General features: G+C 42.7%; 1 protein-coding gene across 4 annotated transcripts in view; it reads right to left on the bottom strand.

Moving 5' to 3' along the window:
• Window positions 1–24,998, bottom strand: part of GALNT8 (polypeptide N-acetylgalactosaminyltransferase 8) — a 52,886-nt gene that overhangs the window by 5,783 nt on the left and 22,105 nt on the right. Inside the window, exons 3-10 of one of the 4 annotated variants that reach the window (XM_070407584.1) lie at window positions 21,840–22,006; window positions 15,402–15,585; window positions 14,454–14,651; window positions 13,866–13,980; window positions 11,883–12,068; window positions 8,576–8,713; window positions 7,880–7,975; window positions 6,676–6,843 (exon numbers count right to left, since the gene is read on the bottom strand). In XM_070407584.1, the coding sequence (XP_070263685.1) occupies window positions 6,676–6,843; window positions 7,880–7,975; window positions 8,576–8,713; window positions 11,883–12,068; window positions 13,866–13,980; window positions 14,454–14,651; window positions 15,402–15,585; window positions 21,840–22,006 (1,252 nt within the window). The remainder of the gene's footprint in view (window positions 1–6,675; window positions 6,844–7,879; window positions 7,976–8,575; window positions 8,714–11,882; window positions 12,069–13,865; window positions 13,981–14,453; window positions 14,652–15,401; window positions 15,586–21,839; window positions 22,007–24,998) is intronic. The other 3 variants (XM_070407585.1, XM_070407586.1, XM_070407587.1) reach the window with 3 other exon arrangements.

Below are 24,998 nucleotides of genomic sequence, written 5' to 3'. Positions count from 1 at the left end.
GAACAAAAATCTCCCATACTGTTAGACATTCAATTGTTCCTAATATTTTGCCATGATAAATAGTAAGATATTTTATATATGAATCTTGACCTACATTCTATATTATTCCTTATATTAAGACTAGAGGCCCAGTGCACAAAAATTTGTGCACTCGGAGGTTGGGAAGGGGGGGGGGCCCTCAGCCCGGCCTGTGCCCTCTCTCAGTCTGGGACCCCTCGGGAGATAACGACCTGCTGGCTTAGGCCTGCTCCCGGGTGGCAGAGGGCAGGCCCAATCCCTAGGTGCAGCCCCTGGTCGGGCTCAGAGCAGGGCGGATTGGAGGTTGCGATGCCACCCTCAGTCACGCTCAGGGTAGGGCTGATTGGGGGGTTGGGGCACTGCTCCCTGTCACACTCAAGGCAGGGTCAATGGGGAGGTTGTGGTGCCACCCCCTGTCACGCACAGAGCAGGGCCCATCAGGGGGCTTGGGGCTCCGTACCCTGTCACGCACAGAGCAGGGCCAATCAGGGGGTTAAGGAGCTCCCCCCTGTCATGCACAGAGCAGGGCCCGTGGGGGTGGGGGGGGGCTGCCCTCTATCACCCACAGAGCAGGGCCGATCATGGTGTTGGGGTGCAGCCACTGTCACACACAGAGCAGGGCCCGTGGGGGGGGGGGGTTGGGGCGCCGCACCCTGTCACACACAGAGCAGGGCTGATCAGGGGGTTGGGGCACCTTCCCTGTCACGAACAGAGCAGGGCGGATAGGGAGGTTGTGGCCCCGCCCCCATCACACACAGAGCCGCAGGGTGATCAGGGGGTTTGGGCGCTGCCCCTTGTCACGCTAATCCGGTGCCAGGAGGCCTCGCGGCTCCGCTGATCCCGGTGCTGGGAGGCATATTACCCTTTTACTATATAGGATAGAGGCCTGGGGTCTGGCTGGTTTGCCCTGAAGGGTGTCCTGGATCAGGGTGGGGGTCCCCACTGGGGTGCCTGGCCAGTCTGGGTGAGGGGCTGAGGGCTGCTTTCAGGCTGGTGGTTGTTGATTGAAGCTCCCAACCACTCCTTTTTTCTCTCTTTTTTTAATTTTATTCTGGGCCAGTTTTAGCTCTGGCTCTAGCTCGGAGGCTTTGTATCTGGTTTGTTTCGGTTCTATAATCGAAACAATGTATAACTTCAGCTCTGAGATCCTGGCCTATATTTGTTAGAATGTTTCAAACTGCCAGCTCAGAGGCCGGCAGCGCAGGCGGGGAAGTTGGAGTCCTCCTTCACTGCAGCAAGCAAGCCTCATGTTCGCTTCCAGCTGCCTGGCTGCCGGCCACCATCTTGGCTGACAGTTAATTTGCATAAGGATATGCTGATTAGCCAATGGGAAGGGTAGCGGTTGTACGCTAATTACCATGTTTCTCTTTTATTAGTGTAGATATTGTCTTAAAAGAAATCTATGCCTTTAAAAGGGGAATAATTAGTTTTGGTGTTCTGATCAGTGTTAGTGTTTTCCCTGTAGAGAGCTAAGTTGCTTTCTGGAACTATTCCCACAGGCAGCTTAGGAGGTCTCTTCTTGAACCCTGACTACAAGTGGTCTCCTCGCTACCTCTCCCAGAGATTCTCTTGTCACTCCAACTGGAAGACTTCCTAACAATGACCTTCACCCACATTCTTTCTAAATCAGATGTGTCTCTATTCTAACTCATCTCTTCACATTGGGACTCTTCACAGTCACTGGCTCTATTCTCTGTGGTCTTTGAAGGTCATAACTTCACCGGTTGACACCAAATGTTAATCATGAATTTGGAAGAAAACAAAGGGATTGTCTAGTCTTACCCATCTCCCTCAATTCTGGAATATATCTTTGGTAACTTTTTAGTAGAATGAAGGTAGAAGTTGTGTCTACAAAGTAAACAGAGCACAAAAGGGTCCCAACATTCAATCAAGTATTATGTTCATATCTGAAAGAATTGGGATAAGACAGATATGAAAGGCTCAGATAGAATGAATTGACTTAAAACTGACTCGAAATCAGGAAACACCATCATCTACATGGTTGCCTCCCTCTTTGGCTTTCGGAGTTCTTGGCATAGTGACATAAAAAGGGATCCATCCTGGACACCAGAGTGGTGGGCAGGCTCCCCCAGCTGCCCTGCAGCTCCAGGGCTCGCTCACCACAACCTGGATTCTATCAGCAACTTCAGCCACCTGAGAAAATAATCTTCCAAAATTCTCTTGAGAAGGCAGCCCCCAAATGTTTGGGATGTCATAATTGTTTCTTTAGCATATGTAATATCTTGATTCCCAGGAGATTTGGACTTAAGTATAAATGTTAAAGGAACCAAAGACATAGCATTTGTTGAAGATTCTGCATATATTACTGTTTTTAAGTACATGCTATACTTAAGAAACATTGTGTTACAGGTTAATATTATGCTACCAATTTAAAAAGTTGTAATTAAATAATTAAATTTATGATTATATGTTGCAATTTTACTGGATTGCAAACTTTTAAACACTTAAATGATCTTAAGCATTATTCAATTTAAAGTCAGAGAATTGACTGTCTTAAGAAAGAAAATTTAATGTATTAAATTTATAAATATAGTCTATAATGTGTAAGGGTATTTATTAAATTGTAAATCCTCTTTAAAGTTGCTAATAGAGTAGATCTTAAAAATTCTCATAAGAAAATATATTTTGTAACTGCTGATGAATGCTAACTAAACTTATTGTATGTGTAAACATTTTGTAATAATTTATATATATTGTGTTGTACACCTGAAATTAACATAATGTAATATATCAATTATATCTCAATAATAAAAAATAAATAAGTAAACACTACAAATAACTCTAAACTTGTAAATTTGAAGAAAAGGGCTAATTTCCAAAACCCATAAACAAACAAAACTCAATCATCTATAATAATAAAAGTGTAATATGCTAATTAGATTGGATGTCCTTTCGAAGCCAGGGCTGTGAGGAAAGCCCAGGTCCTGGGTGCCAGAGGGAAGCCGGTACCAGCAGCCAGGGGAAGGAAGACCTACTCTTGCACGAATTTCATGCATTGGGCCGCTAGTCATAAATAATTATAAAAACTCAAAATAAATCATCTAAATAACTCTGTACCATTAAAAAAATTTTCAATTCATTATTTAAAAGCTCCTGAAAAAAAGAATTCTCCCATGCCCATAAGATCTCACTAAAGAAGTATACTAAACATTTAAAGAAGGATTATATTGGCTAGAATTTCTAGTACTATGTTGTACACCAATTTAAGACAATCTCTTCCAGAGAATCTCTTCCAGAAAATGCCTCTTCCAGAAATTGGTCTCTTCTATAATTTTTGTCAAAAGGATAAATTTTATCAACAGGAAGAGGAAACACTTCCTAACTCACTCCATAGGCCAGTACTAAAACCAAAGACTAAAAAAAAGAAAAGCTGCAAAACATGATCTGTAGCCAACTTAGACACAAAAATCTTCAACAAAATACCAGCAATTCAAATCCAGCAAAGTATGAAAAAAAGTATACGCTGTGACTAAGTGTGATTTATCCCTGGCACACAAGCCTGGTTCAACTTTGAGAATTAATCAGTGTAATCCATTATATCAATAAGCTAAAGAAGAAAAGGCTTGATCATATCAACTGATATAGAAAAAGTATTTGACAAAATCTAATTCACATTCATGATAAAACAAACGCTTAAAAAGTTAGAAACACGGGGAAATTATTTCAACTGTAGATAACACTAGCATCTACAGCTAATGTTATGCTTAATGGTAAAATACTCAATACTTTTCCCCTATGTTTGAACACAAGGCTAGGCTATTCACTCTAATCACTCTTGTTTAACATAGTACTAGAAATTCTAGCTAAAATAATAAAACAAGAAAAACAAATAAAAGTCATTTAGATTAGACACTTCAAATGTGATTGTTCCGGGGAGGGGTAGGCGTGGGGTGGAAGGGGTCAATGGGATAAAAAAACAATAAAGGGGACATCTGTAATACTTTCAACAATGAAGATATATTTCTTAAAGTGATTGTTAAGCTTGATAGGTTCATAGATAAAATAAGATTTGTGAGCGGAACATAAAAGCTTAAAGAAAAACTAGAGGTTTTTAATTTATAACTTTAATAAATGGATCATTAATTTTTAATGAAAATAAACCTGGAATTGCATTTTCTACAAAAGATATTATTAAGGATGTCAAAAACTCACTTTAACTGCACTAGCTGCCAGATGCTCAGACATGCTTTGCTTGGTGACTACTATTGACAGAATGCTCACCACCTTTCCAGGCAGCCCATTCTTTTGTAGGACAGTTTAAGCCATGAGACCGTTAGAAATTCCTTCCCCGCCCATTATGTTAAGTCAAAGTCCTTGACCTCCAACAACTGGTCTTAGCTCTGCCCTCCTGTAGACACTGAACAAGTTTACTTCCTCTTTCTCATGAACACAGCATCATCTTTTCTCTAGATTCGCCACTCCTCTACCTCCAGGTCTGCCAATCTTTTATTTGTTCTGCAACCATTTCTTGAATGCCTGCAATGTCCCAGGTACTCTGTTAGATGCTAGAGAAAACAACACACAAAACCCAGGTCCTGCCCTCCAGCCTACAGTCTAGTGATTAAAAGAAGCAAGTGAGCAGGCAATTAAAGCAGACAATGAGACAACGTGTAGAAGAGGGGCCCTGATAGCACATAGAGAAATCAGAGGAACATTTTGCAATTGGCAGGGTAAAAAGGTGGGAGGAGAGAAAATAACACCCACAAAAGTGCCTCAGATAAGTGGAAGCATGGCCTTTCATAGAATTATATATATTTCCATACAGTTGGAGCTTAGAGCAGAAAGACAGGACTTAATCCCCTCCTCCTTTTCACTGATGTTGTCTAGTTAAGAGAGACTTCATCTAAGATCCAAAACCCCTTTGAAATTGTAAGCAAAATTGTGCCCTTATGTGCATATATATTAGTATGTTTCCCTGGAGTTAGTCCATTCCTATTCTGCAGCAGATTCCCAAAGAGATTATTTGCTTTAAGTTAGGAATTTCTGAGTTAGATTGTCCATGTCCTTTTATATGAGGCTCCTGATTCTCATAAAGTACCAACATACTCAGAATTATATCCATAGACAAAGCATTGCCCCCCTCCATCAAGACATCACAGTCCTGCCAGTGTGGCTTAATGCTGCCCTATTACATGATAAATTCACACAGACTCTGTCAACCAGGTCCCTCATGCCACTGTCATGTAAATTCTGACAGATTCCCTCCACCTTGTTCTTGCTCAATTGATGTTGAAGTTAAAGTCAGGACTTTTATATAGTCCCTGTCAAATTTCAGCCCAGTGCTCCAGACTCTCTGCTTAGTATTAACAATAAAACTGATCACAATGGCTAATCCTATATAATAAAGAGGTAATATTCAAATTGACCATCATGCCCTTGCACAAGATGGCTGCCCCCATGTGGTCAAAGATAGCCAGCAGGAGAGGGCAGTTGGGGGCAACCGGGCCAGCAGGGGAGCAGTTAGGCATTCATCAGGCTGGCAGGGGAGTGGTTAGGGCAGTGATGGCGAACCTTTTGAGCTCAGCATGTCAGCATTTTGAAAAACCCTCACTTAACTCTGGTGCCGGGTCACATATAGAAATTTTTTGATATTTGCAACCATAGTAAAACAAAGACTTATATTTTTGATATTTATTTTATATACTTAAATGCCATTTAACAAAGAAAAATCAACCAAAAAAAATGAGTTCGCGTGTCACCTCTGACACACGTGTCATAGGTTCGCCATCACTGGGTTAGGGGGTGATCAGGCTGGCAGGCAGGCGAGCAGTTGGGAGCCAGCAGTCCCAGATTGTGAGAGGGATGTACCTGATTGAAGAGGGTGCAGGTTTGGCTGAGGGACACTCCCCCCCCCCCCCCCCCCCCCCGCCCCGTGCACGAATTTCTAGTTTTAATAATAAAAACGTAATATGCTAATTAGACCAGACAGCCGAACGACCTTCAGATGAAGCTGTAGCAGCAGAGGCCAAGGCAGAGGTGGTTTAGGGGTGATCAGGCAGGCAGGCGAGCAGTTAGGAGCGGTCAGGCAGGCAGGCAGAGTGGTTAGGAGTGATCAGGCAGGCAGGCGAGCGGTTAGGAGCCAGCGGTCCTGGATTGCGAGAGGGATATCCGACTGCCAGTTTAGGCCTGATCCCGCAGGGATCCCTGACATCCGCTGAGGGGTCCCGGATTGTGAGAGGGTGCAGGCCGGGCTGAGGGATGCCCCCCCCTCCAGTGCACGAATTTCGTGCACCAGGCCTCTAGTATTTATTAAATACTTTCTATGTGCCAGGCACTATGCTAAAATGCTTTACACATGTTATCTCATTTAATCCTCCCAACCCATAAAGTCGATACTATTTCCATTTTATGGATGAGGAAACTGAGTCTCAGAGAGGGCAACAAAATTGCTAAATGTAACTGAACTGTGATTTGAACCCAAATGCTTAACTGTTAAACTATAACAGTTTCCAGATTTTTTTCCCTTCAACACCCACCTTAGTCAACAGACTCGGTGTTTCATACCCAGTTCCCTGTTTCCGATGTTTTCCCTACACACGGTCACAAACTGAGTCTTTCTAAAACACTATGAAATCAAATATGAATCTCTCAGATTATATTTGAATATATCTATCCTTTAAAAAGTACATGACTCACCGGCTTAAAATCCCAATATATGTACAGTCCATTTTGGGCTGCCTTGGAACATGGCTCCAAAGTAGGATTCTCCCCACTGCCAGGGTCTGTCAGGCAGCAGTCCTCGGCATTTGCCTCTGCAATCAGCGATCCCACATACAACTCCCCAGTTAGATGGTAGTAGACTTTCTAAAAGACAGCAAAGCGATCTGCTATAGACACAGTCTGTGGAGAGGCCCTTGACCCGGATAGTGGACATAAAGACTGCTTATGGGTCCCGTGGACACTCAGTCACCAGGGGGAGCACTGAATTTTCCTGAGTAACAAGCAGTACCCTCTGTTTCTTTCTCCCACTACCCCCAGTTGATTCTAGGGAGAAGACCAGGCATGAGGAGAGAGCACTAGCCTGCCTCCTTCCATGCAGGGAGCCCAACAGAATCATGGCTTGTGTGGATGAGGGAGCTTATCTTTGGGGAAAAAAAACTCAACTGAACTTCATTAGGTGTCATCGGAAGCCTTCACTATGAGCTTGTTGTTAGGAAACCTTTCAAATTTTCAATCTGACCCTCCCTTGCTCAGTGAGTTCGAACAAGTAAGTTGTTTTGTGTCACAGCTTTTTTTTTTTTCATTCATCAAGTGGAAATGCTATCTAGCCTGCATCCCTCAAGAGGTTCCTGTGAGGGCAACATGCGAAGTTACATGACAGATGTGAGTAGTCTCAGGGAAAAAGAAGTCCCCTGCTACACCTCCCACTTGGTGCCAGATCTCTCTTATCCCCTGGGAGGACTCCCATTCCGCCAGGGACTCTCTTCTCTAGCCCCTGTTTCCTTCTCTATGGAAGAAGCCACAGCTCCCCACCTTCCCACACAAGGAGCGGGGAGGGGGGGGGGCCGGGGGGGATGGAGGGAGGCCGTGGGAAGAGGGGGAAAATGAACTGAAGGTTTTGTCAATGAAAATATTACCATGGAGAATGAATGCAACAGATCAGAGCCTTTTCACCTTCCCTACCCATATCTGAAATAGAACTGTCCTGCCATAACTTTTTGAATGAACTTGGAAGTGCTTAGTTAAACGTACAGGTTGGGGTTTCACCATGACTCATTACCCAGGATTCCCAGCTCCTGCCTCCCTGACATCTGGCACTGAGTCCAAATCTGGCAAAGGTTGCTAGGGCTGAGCCTCAACAGACTCATCCTGTCCCGGCAAAGAAGGTTGTGGAAGATACCTGTGGACTGTATTCATTACAAAAATACATGATGGGGGTCTTGCCCTTAAAAGGGCCCCGATCCAGGCAGTCATTTTCACTCAGCGAGTTTTTTATCTGAAGGAGCAAAACACATGACAACATGATTGGAAAGAGTTGGAGAAAGAGAGTACCAAGCCTCCCAGACCCTGCATTTTCTCCAGTGCTCCAAGGGGCCAGGAATTACCAGCCAAAGGGACCAGCAGTTTGCTATCCTGACAGCAATTTTCTAAGCAAATTTCTAAGACAAATGCTGAAGTGAGGCCCTGCTGTGATCCCCACTTCCTGGGAATGCCCGCCCACTGAGACCATCACAACGTATATAAAGAAGGGACACCTACAGCCACCTTCAGGTGGGTGAGGCCAAACACCCTGATTGGCTGAGAAACGGGAGAGGGAGAGCAAGGGCTGCCAAGTAAGGAAGTAGAGGCAGAGAGAAGGAAAGGAGATGGGAACTGGGGAGAGAAGGCAGAGAGAAGGAAAGGAGATGGGAACTAGAGATAACAGGAACTGAGAGGGCCCAAGGGCAAACCGCTGAGGAAGGAGTTGGGCGATAGGAAGAGAATCTTGGACAGGATGCGTTTGGGAAACCCTTTTCTGGGTAGTCATGTGACTCAGGTTTCATTGTCTGTCACAGTCAAACATTTAAAATCTGAAATGCAATTGCATAATACATACTCTTCCATAGCCTACAATGTTGTGGATTGGCTTCAGGGCTGGATACACATTTTTCAGATACCAGTCAAAAGTTTTACATTTCAGGTTTTCCCGGAGTGCCATTCTGGAAGAAATGTCTCCATAATCGATTCCAGAGTTCTGTAAGTAAAACATGGAGTGTTTCTGTGTAAATAAAACATGGAATGTTTCTGTGTGATGTCCTTGGCTCCATCAAAGGGTATGGAGATGCCTGAGGGAAGGGGGTATTTTTCTGATGGTCCATAAAGTAACCTTTATAATGTATAGTTTTCCTGGGAGAGTGAAAAAAGCTTGAACCTTAGGAATCACATTGGCCTCAAAAGCACTTGCAAGGCCTGTGTAGTGGGGGTCACTCAGGTTTCTTTCTCATCATTAGCAAGCTAATGCAGACTGCTCCTGTTAGAGATCATATTTATATCAGTAAAACACAAAATACTACTCATGATGGCCAGAAAAGGCTTTCAAAAGCAATATTCTGGCAGCAAGATTTTGGTGGTTAGGTGGCATTTTCTAAAAGTGATATCTGTGGGGAATCAAACTGAAAGAATGTTTGAGCCCAGAGCCACAGCTCAGAAGCAGAAGGTAGCAAATCACCCTGACCTCCAGTGGCAGGGACAATGTATGGCCTTAGCCAAGAAGGTCATCCGCATTCATGTGCATCCAACAGGATTATAGTCTCTATTCCCACCATCTCACATCCTGCCTACCATGTTTATGTCCTCTTAAGACAGTGAGTTCCTGATGTCCAACCCTGTACCATAAAGATTCCACCAGTAATGATGATGGATGAACAAGAAATGTAGAGGATTACTTGGTTGAATCTTATCTCAGCCACTTACTACGTTATTACCTTAAACAAGTTTCTTTCAATTCTCTATGCTTCAGTTTCTTCATCTGTAAACTTAGAATAATAAAAATAAAACCTACCCAAGGAAGAGTCTGTGCTTGCCTCCTCCCACGACCACATCAAAACTACAACTAAATTATAGAACAGCCACCCTTGAGAACCACCTGAAGACTAGCTGAACAGAACTCCTATAACTAAGGATATAAAGAAGAAGGATATATAGAGGGTAGGAGGGGCGCAAATGCAAAATGGGCTGGCCCCACACCCATATATGGTGGGTAAGACCTTCTCAGCTGTGAAGGTCCTCACTGGGGAGTGAAGGGTCCCGGCTCACACCTCACTCCCCAGCCCGAAGAACCAGTGCTGGGAATAGGAGTCCCCACAATATCTGTCTGTGAAAATCAGCAGGAAGTCCATCCAGGTGAGACAAAGGGCTGCTGTAGACCAGATATCCTTTTAAAGAACCCAAGCGAAAACTCAATCGCTCACACTTGCCCTAAGCTCCAGCAAAGGGACAGCAGCTTGGAAAGCACCAGTGATATATGGGGAGAAACTGAATTGACTGGCTTCAGAGAGGGGGAAGGAAGGGCAGCTCTCTCATGGACAGAAGTACTGACAGGTGCCATTATTCCTTTATTGAGTCCTCTCCCCACACAGCAGGCAGACACAGATGTGCACTACATGTGAATCTCCATCAGCCTGGCTAACCCCAATTGCCGCTCCCTAGTGATTCCCTGAAACCTTACCTCACTGAACTTTCTTTCAGCATGAATCTTTTTCCAAGGCTGTTCCTCACAAGCAACCAACCTTGGCCTGAGCTGTGGACTTTCCTAAAATCTCTCAAAGATTTACAAACCCCAAACAAGCAGTGGGTAGCCTCTGCATGCCCTGCACCTCTTGCTAATCAGCCCCAAGCTTGGCATGAGTGGCAGTCACACTCGGTCCATAGCATAACTGGTCCCAGATGCCTCCAACCCAACAGAGGGAGCTACCAACCACTGATCATTTTGTAGCTCCAACCAGGTGGTCCCAGGCCAGACAGGCAGCAGCTCACTTTGGCTAACACTGGAGCTCTTCTCAAGAGGCCCCAGAAATAACACACCCAGTGGCCAGCTTCAGACCACACCAGAGCACCACCCAATTAGTTCCACAAATGACACACCGAAAGGGCAAATTCAGCAGACACCAGAGCCCCAGATGAACCCCATTCTATGAGGTCATTCACACACCAACAGGTTGTCTGTTGTAGTCATGGTCAGCCCTCACACCCAGTCAGCTTGGGGGTCAATCTCACCCACTGATGTGCCAACAGAAATCAAGGCTCAACTACAACAAGAGGGCACACACAACCCATACAAAGGACAGTCCTGGCACACACATCTCAGGTGACCGGGGAGTCTGTGCCACTGAACCCATTAAGACACCTACTATATAAGGTGACCCTCTCAAGATTGGGAGACATAGCAGATCTACCTACTACATAGAAACAAGCACAGGAGGTAGTCAAAAAAGAGAAGAAAAAAAACATATCCCAAATTAAACAAGACAAAACTCCAGAAAAAGAACTAAACAAAATGGAGGCAAGCAATAGAACTACCAAATAACCCAGCAATTCCACTTCTGAGTTTTTATTTGAAGAAATCCAAAACACTATTTTGAAAGAATACATGGACCCCTATGCTCATTGCAGCATTATTTGCAACAAAGTCTAAAAGCAACCTAAGTGTCCAAATGGATAAAGAAGATGTGGTATATATTCAATAGAATTTTACTTAGCCATAAACAAGAATAAAATCTTGCCATTTGTGACATGTATATACACAGAGGGTATTTAGACTAAGTAAAATAAGTCAGACAGAGAAAGGCAAATATCACATTATTTCACTTCTATGTGGAAAATAAAAAACAAAATAAATAAACAAATAAAACAGAAATAAACTCATAGATATAGAGAACAAACTGATGGTTGCCAGATGTGAGGGGGTTTGGGAGCTATGTGTAAAGAGTGAAGGGATTAAGAAGTAAAAATTGGGAGTTACAAATTAATCACAGGAATGTAAAGTGCAGCATAGGGAATATTGTAATAACTATGTACTGTGCCAGGTGGGCATTAGACTTATCACAGGGAACACTTGATAAGTTATATAAGTGCCTAAGCATTATGATATACACCTGAAACTAATATAACATTGAATGTCAACTGCAATAGAAAAATTTAAAAATACATAAAATTAAAAATATAACCTATGCTCTAAGTATGTTGTGATAATTAAAGAGTCTGGAACATAGCCTTACTACATAAATGTTGTGTCATCACCATCACACCATCTGGATGTTACCCTTATTCTTTAGGGCTGGGATGACACTTTTGCTGTATCCCTTCCCATTTCTCACCACTACCACCACCTCCTCCTCCTGGTCCTATTCAATGCCATGACAAACCTGGAGTGGTATGTTCCAGGTCAAGTAGACCATGTATTTGTACTCATCCATCCAGATTTCGGCCACTCTGAGAGCATTGCGCTTCATGGCAGGAGTCAGATCCAAGGCATAGGGCTTGTGATTTCTCTCTATGTGGGCAATCCGGGAGCAGGGCAAGACCTCAATTCTCCCCCCACACTGCCACACCTGCAAGAGAAGCGGGAAAAATCATCTGGACAGTCTTGGTGCCACAGCTAATAAATAGCATTGCTTACTGATGCACAGAGACCAATATTTTGGAGCCATTTTTTAAAGAACATAAATTCAGTCCTCCCACTCCCATCTTTATGTTACCTCCCAAACCACTTATCTAAAACAATCCTCCTTAGAAGTTTACCAAACTTCTTCTCTCCTGTCACTCAGACAGTTCCAGAAATCCTACCCACTTTAGGAAATCCTCCCGAACAAAACCAAAGGAAGGTCTGTTGCGGGAAGCCACCATTTGCCAATACTGTCATGGGAGTGCACCAAGGAACGCAGAAGGCCGATGGATCTTGAGCATTAGCAGGGTTGACGCTAAGCACCGATTGTTTGTGTTGAGATAGTGGTGGCTCGATAGTCTCCAAGTAAATGTTTACTGGACCTTACTGATCTTTACTGATCTTTATTGACCTTAGAGACGGTCTGTCTGCTACCTGTTTGCTGTGCTTTACTGAGGGCAAGATGTGTATCTAAAACTGAATAAAAGCAGATGGGACCCAGTTTCAGTGTGTCTCTTCAAGAAAGAGGCTCCACCTGGCCCCCAATGCCTTCTAAATTCATATTTCTTGTATAGCATTTTCATTTGTCGGCCCCTCCTAGAATCCTGAACCCCACTGTGAAGGTCCTGGCAGTCTGTCCCTGCTCACTTATCCTCAAGAAAAGTGCAAATGTCCCGAGGAGCACCAAGCCCTGAGCTAATCACACTGGAGTGAGTGTCCTATGACCCCTCCTGGACCTGCATGCCAGATATTATGCAATGTGATGAACAGACCACAGGTGGTCCACATGATCCCTGCCCCCTCATCTTCACACCCTTCCTCACTCCCCTCCCCTTGAGTGTGGGTTTATGATCTTCTTCTAATCAGTAGAATATGGCAAAGGTATGTACACGATTACATGTGTGTGATTACATTACATAAGATTGTAGTGTCCATCCAGCAGCGGTTCTCAACCTGTGGGTCGTGAACAATGAAAATACATCCTGCATATCAGATATTTACATTACGATTCATAACAGTAGCAAAATTACAGTTATGAAGTAGCAACGAAAATAATTTTATGGTTGGGGGTCACCACAACATGAGGAACTGATTTAAAGGGTCGAGGCATTAGGAAGGTGGGGAACCACTGAGCTAGGAGATGCGCTCTCTTGCTGGCTTAGAAGAAGGAAGCCACCAAGTTGTGAGCCACCACATGAAGAGTGCAAGAAACTAAGGGTGGCTTCCAGCTGATAGACAGCCAAAACCCGAATGCCTCCTCAGTCTGGAAGACTTCAAGGAGCTGAATGCTGCCAATACCAACATGAGCCTAGAAGCAGATCCTTCTTTAGTCAGTCCTAGCTGAGAACCCAGCCCTGGACAACACCTTGACTGCATATAGGTATGACCATCTGACCAGTGCTGCCCAGTTTCTCTTTGGTCTTATAGAAAGCTGTCTGCCACAGTTGTTTGATTCTAGATGTTTGGAAAATGCCTGGATTCCTCAAGACAAGGGGGGACACCATCTGCTGATCCTCAGTTTTACCCTTTCCTCCAATATGTCCCAGATTATATAGACCTACATCAAAAAGACTCCACTCCTGAAGTCCTAGTGCCTTTCTCTAGTGACCTACAAACATGAGGATTTGTCCACCTCTTGAACCATTGACATTCAGCCTTGTTTCAGGATTCCAGAGACACTACTACTACCCTCCTATTATTTCTCCTCTGCTTTGTCCCATAAGAAGAACGGAAATGTACCCACCCGCAGACTAAGTTCCACATTCTCTCCTCCATAGACGAGCATTCCACCATCCACAGACCCGATCTTTCCCAGGAAGAGCCTGTTGGCTGCCAGGATGCCCATGATGGAAGGACTCCTGTGGAACACAAAGCAAGAGAAGTTACTAACCTCTCCATAATGAGTGGGTTAGGAGGGAGGGGAGCAGTAGGAAACACAGTGATGGTTTGGCCTTTGAAACTCTACCCAAACCTCTTATCCGTAGGGTTTCCCTAAGCCCTCTAGCTGTACTAAGCATGTGTAACTTTCCCTGTGTTGTCATGACTCTTCTCAAGGTCTATTAAAAGTACCTCTTTTTCACCTGGATATTCCTACTTCATAGCCTGATAAATGCTTTAAATGGCCCAAATGTTTTCTAAAACATTTGCTTTATTTTGCTTGAAAGCCCTCAAATAATCCAAAGTGTCTGTGATTTCTTATCTGGGATGAGCGTTTTTTATTTTTATTCCCTGTCCTTCATTCCTTTCACCCTTCTTCCATTACTACCACCACACCCCATTCATTCCTGACTTCCCATGTGCTAACCACGTTCCTGAGACCTCTCCGACTTACTTCACTGGAGCGGTGACATCATTCAGATCAATCCAGGCCTTTGGCAGTGAATCATAACGGCACCACAGTTGCCAGTTAAACCCATCAACTGCCAATCCATACTTTTCTAGTTCAAAGGTGTCAAAGTGAATTTTGTCAAACACAGGAGACACGATCACAGTGTGGTCTTCCTGAATCCGGGCCAAGATGGGCTCCGCCCTAGAAAAAGGATGTGTAACAAACCCAGGTTAGGTATGTGGGTAAGCAGCAGGAGCAAGCAGACAAAGGTGCCCCAAGCATTAAGCACCTTCTTCATTAATGTCTTGCCCTGACATTAAGCACCTTCTTCATTTAGACTGAGCTTGATGGTGAGAGGAACGCTCCAGAGACCAGGAAAGTTCTTCAGCTTTTGGTATAGCTGGGATGCTAGCAGCTGACCCATGTCAAAAGCATATTTGAACTTAGTACCCAAATACTACCCCCGAGCTACTGTGAACCAGGACCATCAGTATTCCTGAATTTACATTACCTTTGGGTCACCCTGTTTCCAAAATGATAACTCTTTACTACCTGATTCTCCATGTTCTCCAAAGAACACAGCTCTCTTTATGTCATGTAATTTCAGGGCTGGGAAAAACCTTAGGAATTACCAAAAGGCAATCTCTTCAATTTTATAGAAAAGCACATGAATATCAAGTTAGATGAAGTGATGTATATACAAAGTCCCAAAGTATTTGGTAAAGTCAGGGTTGAGTGCAGTGTTAATATGCCAAGCCCATTGTTTTTGCTCCAGCACTATCCTTAGCCAACCAAAAATCCTCGAGTAAAAGCATCCTGTCTTTGTAGCTTCCCTGTGTTTAAGGTCTGATGTAGGCTTTCCCCATTTCCACACTATCCTGTCTTATATTCAGCATTACAATATGTCCTTTCTCCCTTTTTTTCAGAAGAAGAAACCATCTGGAGCCTTACCACCCAGCGTTCACTTCAATATGAGCATCCAGGATGGCTACCACTTCAGCTGTGGCCGCTTCCCTGCCAGTGTTGCGGGCTTGAGCAAGACCTTGTCTCTTGGTATGCCGTACTATTTTCAGTAGTCCTGGATACTTCTGGTTGTAAAGCTTAATAAGCTCATCCAAGTTTGCCTTTAGTTCTTCTGCCAAAAAAAAATACACACTTAAAGTAATTCTGAATGTAATGATCAGTTTGGTACAGAAATGTAATACTATTCTATAGTTAGTAGTGGTTGAACTATCTCCAGGTTAGGATGTGCGATTCTACAACCTTGACTGTTTCCCCTGCACCCACCTTCCTCTCTATTCCATCCTCAGTCTTAATAGCGCCATTCTAATCTCTTTTCCCTCAAAGTTAAACTGCCTTAGAAATTGCTTATTATGTGCCAGACACTGTTATACCAGGTTTATGTATACTGAAATTTTTTAATAAGAATGAATAGGACAGTCCTAGCTAGTTTTGCTCAGTGGATAGAGCATCGGCCTGTGAACTGAAGGGACCGTGGTTTGATTCCGGTCAAGTGCACGTATCTCAGTTGCAGGCTCCTGACCCTGCAGGAGACATTCAATTGATGTGTCTCTCTCTCACAGCAGTGTTTCTCTCTGTCTCTCCCTCTCCCTTCCAATTTCTCTAAAAATCAATGGAAAAAATATCCTTGGGTGAGGATTAAAAATAAATAGATAAATAAATAATATGTTTTAAAAAAAGAATGAGTAGGACAGACCTGATCTAACTATGATAGAAATGTTCATGGTCAGACATTGCAGAAACAGCTCACAACATCTTCTCCACAACTAAACACTCAAGGTTTTTCTAAAGAATGCATAATCAACTGAAATTGTTTTGTCTTGTGTTAACTATTTCTACTTGGCCTACTCAAGGACCAACTGGGACAGAATGCCCAACTAATGCCTTTTCTAACTTCCAGCTAATGAATATATCCCCAAAATTATGCAGACAAGATTCATTATTCCAAGATTGCTTATAGTTTTCTTTCTCTCTCTTTCTCCTCTCTTTTATAAAGCCTATCTATGCATTTGTTCTTTGGGTAAGCCTACTAGTTGACTTTCTCATACGTATGAAGACAACTTACATACAAATCACTAAGCAATGTTTAAAATATCTAACCAAATGACTCTCTGATAACATTAATTCATTTAATTCTCAAAAAATCCTATGAGGAAGGCACTTCCAGTATCCCCACTTTACAGATGAAAAAACTGAAGCACAGCGAGGTTAAGAAACTTGTTTAAATCACACATCAAGTAAGTGGCATACCTGAGTGTGAGCCCACGTTGTATTTAACCACCATGCCATGCTGCCTCAAGGACTATGTATGTAATGGTTGGATTTATCAAGATTTCCCTCCATCTCCTCTCCCCTATTCACACCCCCCAGTGGCCAAGAGATTAGATTCTTTCTGGTTCCTTTCTCAGAAGAAGATTAGATTTGTGAATCCTGGAGTGGTCAGGACCTGGAATCAATAACGACATGACTATGGTGCTAAAATCATACCCATTTTAGTACTTTCCCTATTGTACTCCAGGATGATGAATCGGTAATTGAAGGTGTTAAAGAGAGCCAATGGACCTGAAGGCTGTTTGCTCCTACTAAAAAAAAAAATAAAAGGTTGAAATTCCCTAAATTCACTCTGTCACTAATTTTAGAAAATAATCAGAAGGGGTTGACACATTTTTTTTCTGCTTCTGCTGCCACAATGGCATCTGTGGGAAAGCTTGTGGGAAAGCAGGACAAAAACAAACAAAAAAGCAGGCTCTGGAGTTCACCTTTGTCTTCACCCACCCTGTGGGACATGGAATCATGACTACTGCCATTTTGAACAATTTCTTCAAGAAAGAAAAAATGAATAGAAAAGCTGTGACTCTCAGTGAAGGATTGCAACTATTGAAAGGAGCAAGAGCAAGATTGCCATAGTTTCTGAGGTTCTTTAAAAAAAACACACACATATTTTTTTGATCTCAGAGAGACAGGAGAGGGAGAGTGAGATAGAAACATCAATGATGAGAGAGAATCATAGATCGGTTGCCTCCTGCACACCCAACACCGGGGATCAAGCCTGCAACCCAGACATGTGCCCTTGACCGGAATCAAACCTGGGACCCTTTAGTCCACAGGCTGACACTCTATCCACTGAGCAAAACAGGCTAGGGCCTGAGGTTCTTTTTTAAAGAGATATTTGAAATATCTCACAAAAAATATTTGGAGAATAATCTATGAGTTTGGTTGCATGTGGCAAAGAGAGTTAGGAATTACATTAGTTCCAGATCAACCAGGATGAAGAGGAGGAGAAAGATGAGGATCAAAATTCATTTATCTGGCATATTTTGCATGAGTTCTTGAATTAAACGTGGGAACCAAAATAGTGGGGGAGGAGGAATAAAAGAAAAGAAGGAGTTGCTAGAGACTCTGGATATCTAGACTATAGTTTGGGCTCCCTCACTATCTAATTCTGTGTCACTTCCCATTTGGGGAACTCTGTTTCCAAAACTTAGAGAAGGCTGGATAACATGTCAGTACCCTTCCAATTCCAATGTCCTATGAGCTGTAGATTTCTAGTCACCCTTTCAGAAATAATGCCTGTAGTCCAACGTAAGAATTAAAGACCCTTCAATGGATCTTCTAAAGTAAACCTATGTTTCCTTCTCAGTCCTGCTCTCCCATTAATACTCCCCCTACTCCAACCCCCAAAAGACTCTTTATTTCAGGCTGGTCAGCTCAGGGTGCTTCTGGCTTCTGTATCTTCGCTCACATCTTTTTTTGTTTGTTTTTTTCCTCTAATCCCTATGTAACCCCACCAGAGTCAGTCCGTCTTTCTTTGTTTTCTTTGCCTTTTCAAATCTTACCAAGCTTTCAAATCCCAACCCAAGGCCCTTTCCTCCGGGAAGCCTCCCTAAGTCATCCCAATTACTTCTCTGGGATTTCTTACACTCGCTGACAGCTCACTCAGTTTGACACACTACTTTTCATACATCGAGGTGTCTTTTCATAGGTTTGTCTTGCCTCATCCATTAAAATGGGAACTTCTTGAAATCACTGACATTCTCTTCCATGCATAATGCCTGGCACATGGTAGAAACTCAATAAGTAGTTGTTGATTGTGGAATTTGCCTAAAATTGGAGAGAAAATACAGGGTTCCACCTACATTGATATAATTTCTGAAAAACTTAGATTAGTTTCTGTTGACGTGAAACACTTGACCTGATGCAAATTAAGCTTTACATCTAGGGAAATAAAGGAAGGGGACACTCCTCTAATACCAGGTTGTGGCATTTCAATTGTACGACAAATTATACTGAGATAAACAAGGATTACAACACCGGCTAGCATTTATTGGGAGCAAGCCCTGTTCTGAGGACATTACAAGTGTTATTTAACCCCCAGAAAGGTCCTATCAGAAAGGCAGTGTTATTTCCCCCGATGTTACAGATGAGGAAATGGGGCATAGTGTAGCTGAGTAACTTACCCTCACAGTCACATGAATAATAAGTTTATCTTGTGGCATGCATGGTAGAGACTTCCAATTCTTTTTCTCAGTGTAGCACAAAACAGATGTTTGCGTTCTGTTCAGTGTAGGCCCAATCTAGCTGATGTTTCCATGGTTAATGAGAGAGAAATTGATTCCTGTCCCAGTGACAACAAAGAACGACTAACAATTCCCTCCTCTGTGCCCATCCAAAAAAATATCTCTATGGAAAACACAAATGAACTCTCAACTCAAGTGAGAGGATGCATTATATGATGGGGGCACAATGGAACAAACAAGTACTATGTTACGTGTCTACCTTATGTTTGTAATTTTGTATCTTTAATTTCATTGGCCCACATGAAAAAGTCTTGAATTATTTCTTATCTGTTCCTCATGGAATGTAGACTTATAGAATCATTGACTTTTTTTTCATAGAACAATATACCTTCAGAGTCCCTCTACCATAGCCCCTGCATTTGTCCCATGAAGAAGCTGAGTCCCAGCAAGGTGAGATGACTTGACTTGCCTCAAGTCATCTCAGAGAGCCAGGTTTTCTCGGGTGTCCAGAACAGAAGTCTTTCTAATTACACTCCTATTTCTTGCTTGAAATTCAGGTATACAAGTGGCTATTGACCTCCATTTCCAGAAATGAATGAAGTCAGCCATTCTCTTTTCTTTTTTTCTGGTGGAATTTTGCTTGGGAATTGTAACGCCTTGTTGTTGTTTTTTTGTGCAGTTATATTGGAAGGACAAGAGAGGAAGGTATTTAAAACATGAAAAAGATATCTAGCGGGTTTGGCTCAGTGGATAGAATGTTGGCCTGCGGACGGAAGGGTCCTGGGTTTGATTCTGGTCAAGGGCATATGTCCAGGTTGCAGGCTTGATCCCCAGTAGGGGACGTGCAAGAGGCAACCTATCAATGATTCTCTCTTATCATTGACATGTCTATCTTTCTCTCTCCCTTTTCCTCTCTGAAATCAATAAAAATATATTTAAAAAAACAAACAAACAACATTAAAAAGAGTACTTTAGTGTCTGGAAAACCAAAAATGAAGGTTTAAGAGGCCATTTGTCTCTTCTCCTCTGGCGAAACAGCCCTTAATTTGAAGCTACAGTAACCTGTCTGGTACTTAAAGATCCTCAGAAAGGGAGAACTCTTCCTCTCATGGGCTGCCATTTTACAGTCCTTACTATTCGAAATTTCCTCCTAATTGCTAGCCCAAATCTCTGGGTTTGTGATGTGATTCTAGTTTCTTTTATTAAGTGCCCAAAATTAATAAAACTAAGAGCTAACACTTGCTGAGAGGTTACTATATGCTAAATGCTATTCATAATCCATGTATTATATCAATAAAAACAGTGGCTAGAGCTAGGGCTCTAAGATGCTGAAGTTGTGGCCAAATCTCAATTCCATCATTTACCAGTTGTGTTGGCCAAGTTCCTTGACCAGATTATGCCTTAGTTTTTTGTATTTGTGAACTGAGCAAAGAAGGAGCTCCTTCCTCATAGGATTTTTGTAATGGTTAAAATAGTTAACATATGTAAGGTGTTTAGAACAGTGTTAGCTACCATTATTATCTCACTTAATTCTCGTTATAGTCTATGAGATAGTTATTCTCATCAACATCCATGTTTTGCAAATAAGAAAATAGTAACAAGGACTAGTTAAGTTACTCAAGGACATCCTATATAATAAAGAGGTAATATGCAAATTGACCATCACTCCAACACACAAGATGACCGCCCCCATGTGGTCAAAGATGGCCAGCCCCATGTGGGCACAAGATGGCCACCACAAGATGGCTGGCAGGGCAGGGGAGTTGTGGGAGATCAGGCCAGCAGAGGAGGGCAGTTAGGGGTGACCAGGATGCAGGGGAGGGCAGTTGGGAGGGACAAGGCCTGCAGGAGAGGGTAGTTGGAGGGGGACCAGGCCTGCAGGGGAGGGCAGTTAGGGATGACCAGGCCAGCAGGGGATGGCAGTTGGGGGTGACCAGGCCTGCAGGGGAGGACAGTTAGGGGTGACCACGCCAGTAGGGGAGGGCAATGAGGGGCAATTGGGCTGGCAGGGGAGCAGTTAGGCGTCGATCAGACTGGCAGGGGAGTGGTTAGGGGGTGAGCAGGCTGGCAGGCAGAAGCGGTTAGGGGCAATGAGGTAGGCAGGCATGCAGGCAGTTGGGAGCCAGCAGTCGGACATCCCTCAAGGAGTCCCAGATTGGAGAGGGTGCAGGCTGGGCTGAGGGACACATCACACCTCCGTGCACGAATTTCATGCACCAGGCCTCTAGTAGAGCTTGTAAAGGAGGAACTTGGATTCTGAAACCCCAGAAAATGAGGACTCATGTCTACCCACTATCTCTCATTTCTCCATGTGTCCTCCTTCCCGGGGTGTGGGGGGTGGAGTTAGACCAGGGTGGGGAGGGAGCAATGCCACTGTAAAGAGTCTCAGCATCCAAATCTCATCTTTTCTCTGGGCTTAACTACCTAGAAAGATTTTTTTTTTTTCTCATAAGGAATGACTTAAATTCAACCTTGGTGTCTGAGATCCTCCTTTGGACTCCACCTCCCTCCCTCGGGACTCTCTCATGGAGCATGCACAGGGCACAGGTGGCTTTGGAGTCACACAATCCTGGGCCTGGCTCAGCTCCACCACTGACTGGCCACACAATTTGGGCACACTGTGTGTTCACTGTGTCTTCGTTTCCTCATCTGTGTAATTGAGATGATGATCCTCTGTCTTGACTTTGTGAAGAGTAATGTGCCCATTGCAAATTGGGATCAATAAATGAACCCTTTCTTCTTCCTATATGAGGAGCCCAAAGCGTTCTAAATTCTAAGCTAAAACCCCTTCCCAACCTACCACAGTTGATAAATGGTCATTTTACTGCTATTCCTTGATTGAGTAGCTCACCATTTGAGCTAAAATCGTCCACCAAGATGATCTCCTTTAACAATCGAGAGGGGGTCCGGTTGATGATACTGGTGATGGCCCGTTGTATAATGGACAGAGCTTCGTTCGTGAATATGAGAATGACACTGAGGGATGGGAGTTGTGAAGAATATGTCTTCTGAAGACACCTATAAGAGACCATTTTTAATAACCAGTTTACTTTTTAAAATTACTTAACCATTACTACCCAATCTATATCACTTCACTACATATAATGTTATTATATCAATCAACTCAGCCAAGCTCATTAGAAAAGAAAACTCTCTCTTGCTTTTCACAGTAGCCAGAAGATTTCATATTTGTTTTTCCCAAATTATCCTGTTCTGAGGATAAAATCCATTTATTTTTTTTATTACTCTTCAGGAGACATTTCCACCTGAACATTCAACATGCCCCCAAAGAAATTCCTATTTTTCCTCCATCCCCAAATTAGCTTACTTGCAAGACAACTTCTTTCTAACATTGTCACCACCCTTTCCCTATGTTCTCAGACCTTCAGTCATTTTTTACACAACCCAATACGTCACCACTATAGAGACATAGCAAACTGTACAAAGAATTGTGCTTGGCACATTTTAAAAAAATCATAGTTTTGCCCTAACTGGTTTGGCTCAGTGGATAGAGCATCGGCCTGCGGACTGAAGGGTCCGAGGTTCAATTCCGGTCAAGGGCATGTACCTTGGTTGTGGGCACATCCCCAGTAGGGGGTGTGCAGGAGGCAGCTGATTGAGGTTTCTCTCTCTTTGATGTTTCTAATTCTCTATCCCTCTTCCTTCCACTCTGTAAAAAAATCAATAAAATATATATATTTTTTAAAAGTCATAGTTTAAATTTATTAAATTCTTACCATATGCTAGGCACTGGCTTACTCTTCTCTTAACATTTTTATTGAGATACATATTACATGCAATAAAATTTACCCATTTAAAAGTGTACAATTCAGTGTTTTTTATAATATTCATTTTAGAACATTTTTGTCACACTATAAAGAAATCCCATACCCTAGCCTGTTTGGCTCAGTGGAGAGAGCATCGGCCTAAGGACAAAAGGGTTCCAGGTTCAATTCTGGTCAAGGGCACATACATTGGTTGCAGGCTCTTCCCTGGCTCGGGCCCTGGTTGGGGCTCTTGCAGGAGGCAACCAATCGATGTGTTTCTTTCACATTGATGTTTCTCTCTATCTTTTCTTCTCTCTTCCACTCTCTCTAAAAATCAATGAAAAAGTATTCTTGGATGAGGATTAACAAAACAAAACAAAAAAGAAACTCCATACCCATAACCAATCATTCTCTATTTCTCCCCCAAACCATTCTACTCCCACCTACCTCAGTCATAGGCAACCACTGATTAGTGGATTTATTTTCTATTTCTGTAGACTTGCCCATTCTGGACTTTTCATATAAATGGAAATCTATATCATAAAAAGCCTGTGGTCGTGACGCCATAAGAGTGGAACAACCAAACAATCAATCACCAGGAGGTGCATGGAGCACCTCTCATGAGCCGGAACTCCTGGCTTGTGCGGTGAGGTGGGGCTCACACAGGGCTGGTGGGGCTGGCACGGCAGAGGAAGGGCCTGCGGCTCATGCAGGGCAGGTCTGGGGGCCCATGGTTTGCACAGGACAGGTCTGTGGGCCCATGGTTTGCACAGGGCAGGTCTGGATCTCGCGTGATTTCGTGCGCTGGGCCTCTAGTATACAATATGTGGTCTTTTGTGATTGGCTCCTTTTACTTGGCATAATATTTTCAAGGTTCATCAATTTTACAGCACATATCAGTACCTCATTTCTTTTTATTGGCAAATAATATTCCATTGCATGGATATACCATATGTATCCATTCATCAGTTATTGGAAATTTACGATGTTTCCTCTTTTGGAGGATTAATACCACTGTGAACAACTTTTTGTGTTGGCATGTTTTTATTTCACTTACATACACACCTGAGAGTGCAGCTGTAAATCATATGATAACTCTTTGTTTAACATGTGGACGCTGAGAAGAAAGATTCATTTGATGTGAATCCAAGAAGAAATTTACCTGCTAAAAAGGACTGCCTCTGGTCAACTGAGGACCAAAATTTTGTAACTAATAAGAGCCTAGTGGCCATTTACTGGTAGGGCTTGTTATATACTCTGTACAACTAGGAAGAACCTCTGACTGAACTCTGGCTTTTGCACTATGCCATGCTTGTTTACATCATCTGAGTTAACCACTGCAGGGAAGGAAACTCTGGCTTCATCTATCCACCAACAGACAAGTTGGCCCAATCAGAACTGCACAATTTGGATACCTCATTTACATACAATGTACCTCATTAAGAACCCCGGCAGTGGGGGGGGGGGGGGGGGACTTTTGCTATAAAAGATGCTTCCCCTTCATCTCTGTGGAACACAATTTAGGTTGTTACCTAAATGTGCTGGGCTGCAGCTCCTTTTTGCTCAAATAAATGCCTTCTATTCTTTGTTAAAGTTTAAAATTAATTTTGGTTTACAATTTGATGAGCTACCCTCCTGTTTTCCAAAGTGGCTGCACCATTTTACATTACTATCAGTAATAAATGAGGGTTCAAATTTCTCCACCTCTTGAACGACATTTGTCATTTTCTGTTATTTTGATGATGGCCATCTGAAAGGTTGTGAAGTATTAGCTCACTGTGGTTTTGACTTCCATTTTCCTTATAACTAATGATGTTGAGAATTTTTTTATTGTTTCTTGGTCATTTGTTTTTTGGATCAATGTATAAGTCCTTTGTTTATATTAAATTTGGTTATTTGTCTTTTTGCTATTGAGTCATAGAAGTTATTTATGTATTCTAGGTTCAAGTACCTTACTGCATATATGGTTTGCAAATATTTCTCCTACTTTGTGAGTTGTTTTTTCACTTACTTGATTATATTATTTGCAGCAAAAAAAAAAATTTCAGTTCTTATGAAGTTCAAGTTTTCAATCTTTTTTTATCACTTATGCTATCTGACCCATGATCAGATTTTCTCCCAAGACTTTTATAATTTTATCTCTTACATTTACATGTATGATCACTTTGAGTTAATATTTATAGTATGTATGCATGATGTAAGAGTCCAAATTCATCATTTTAGTATATAAATCCCCAGTTGTC

Source organism: Myotis yumanensis, unplaced genomic scaffold (assembly GCF_028538775.1).
Source record: "Myotis yumanensis isolate MYYU_CA2020_CCGP unplaced genomic scaffold, mMyoYum1.0.hap1 SCAF_3, whole genome shotgun sequence".
NCBI classification, from domain to species: Eukaryota; Metazoa; Chordata; class Mammalia; order Chiroptera; family Vespertilionidae; genus Myotis; species Myotis yumanensis.
Note: the sequence above shows the minus strand (reverse complement) of the source record. Positions and strands in the feature narration are given on the sequence as shown.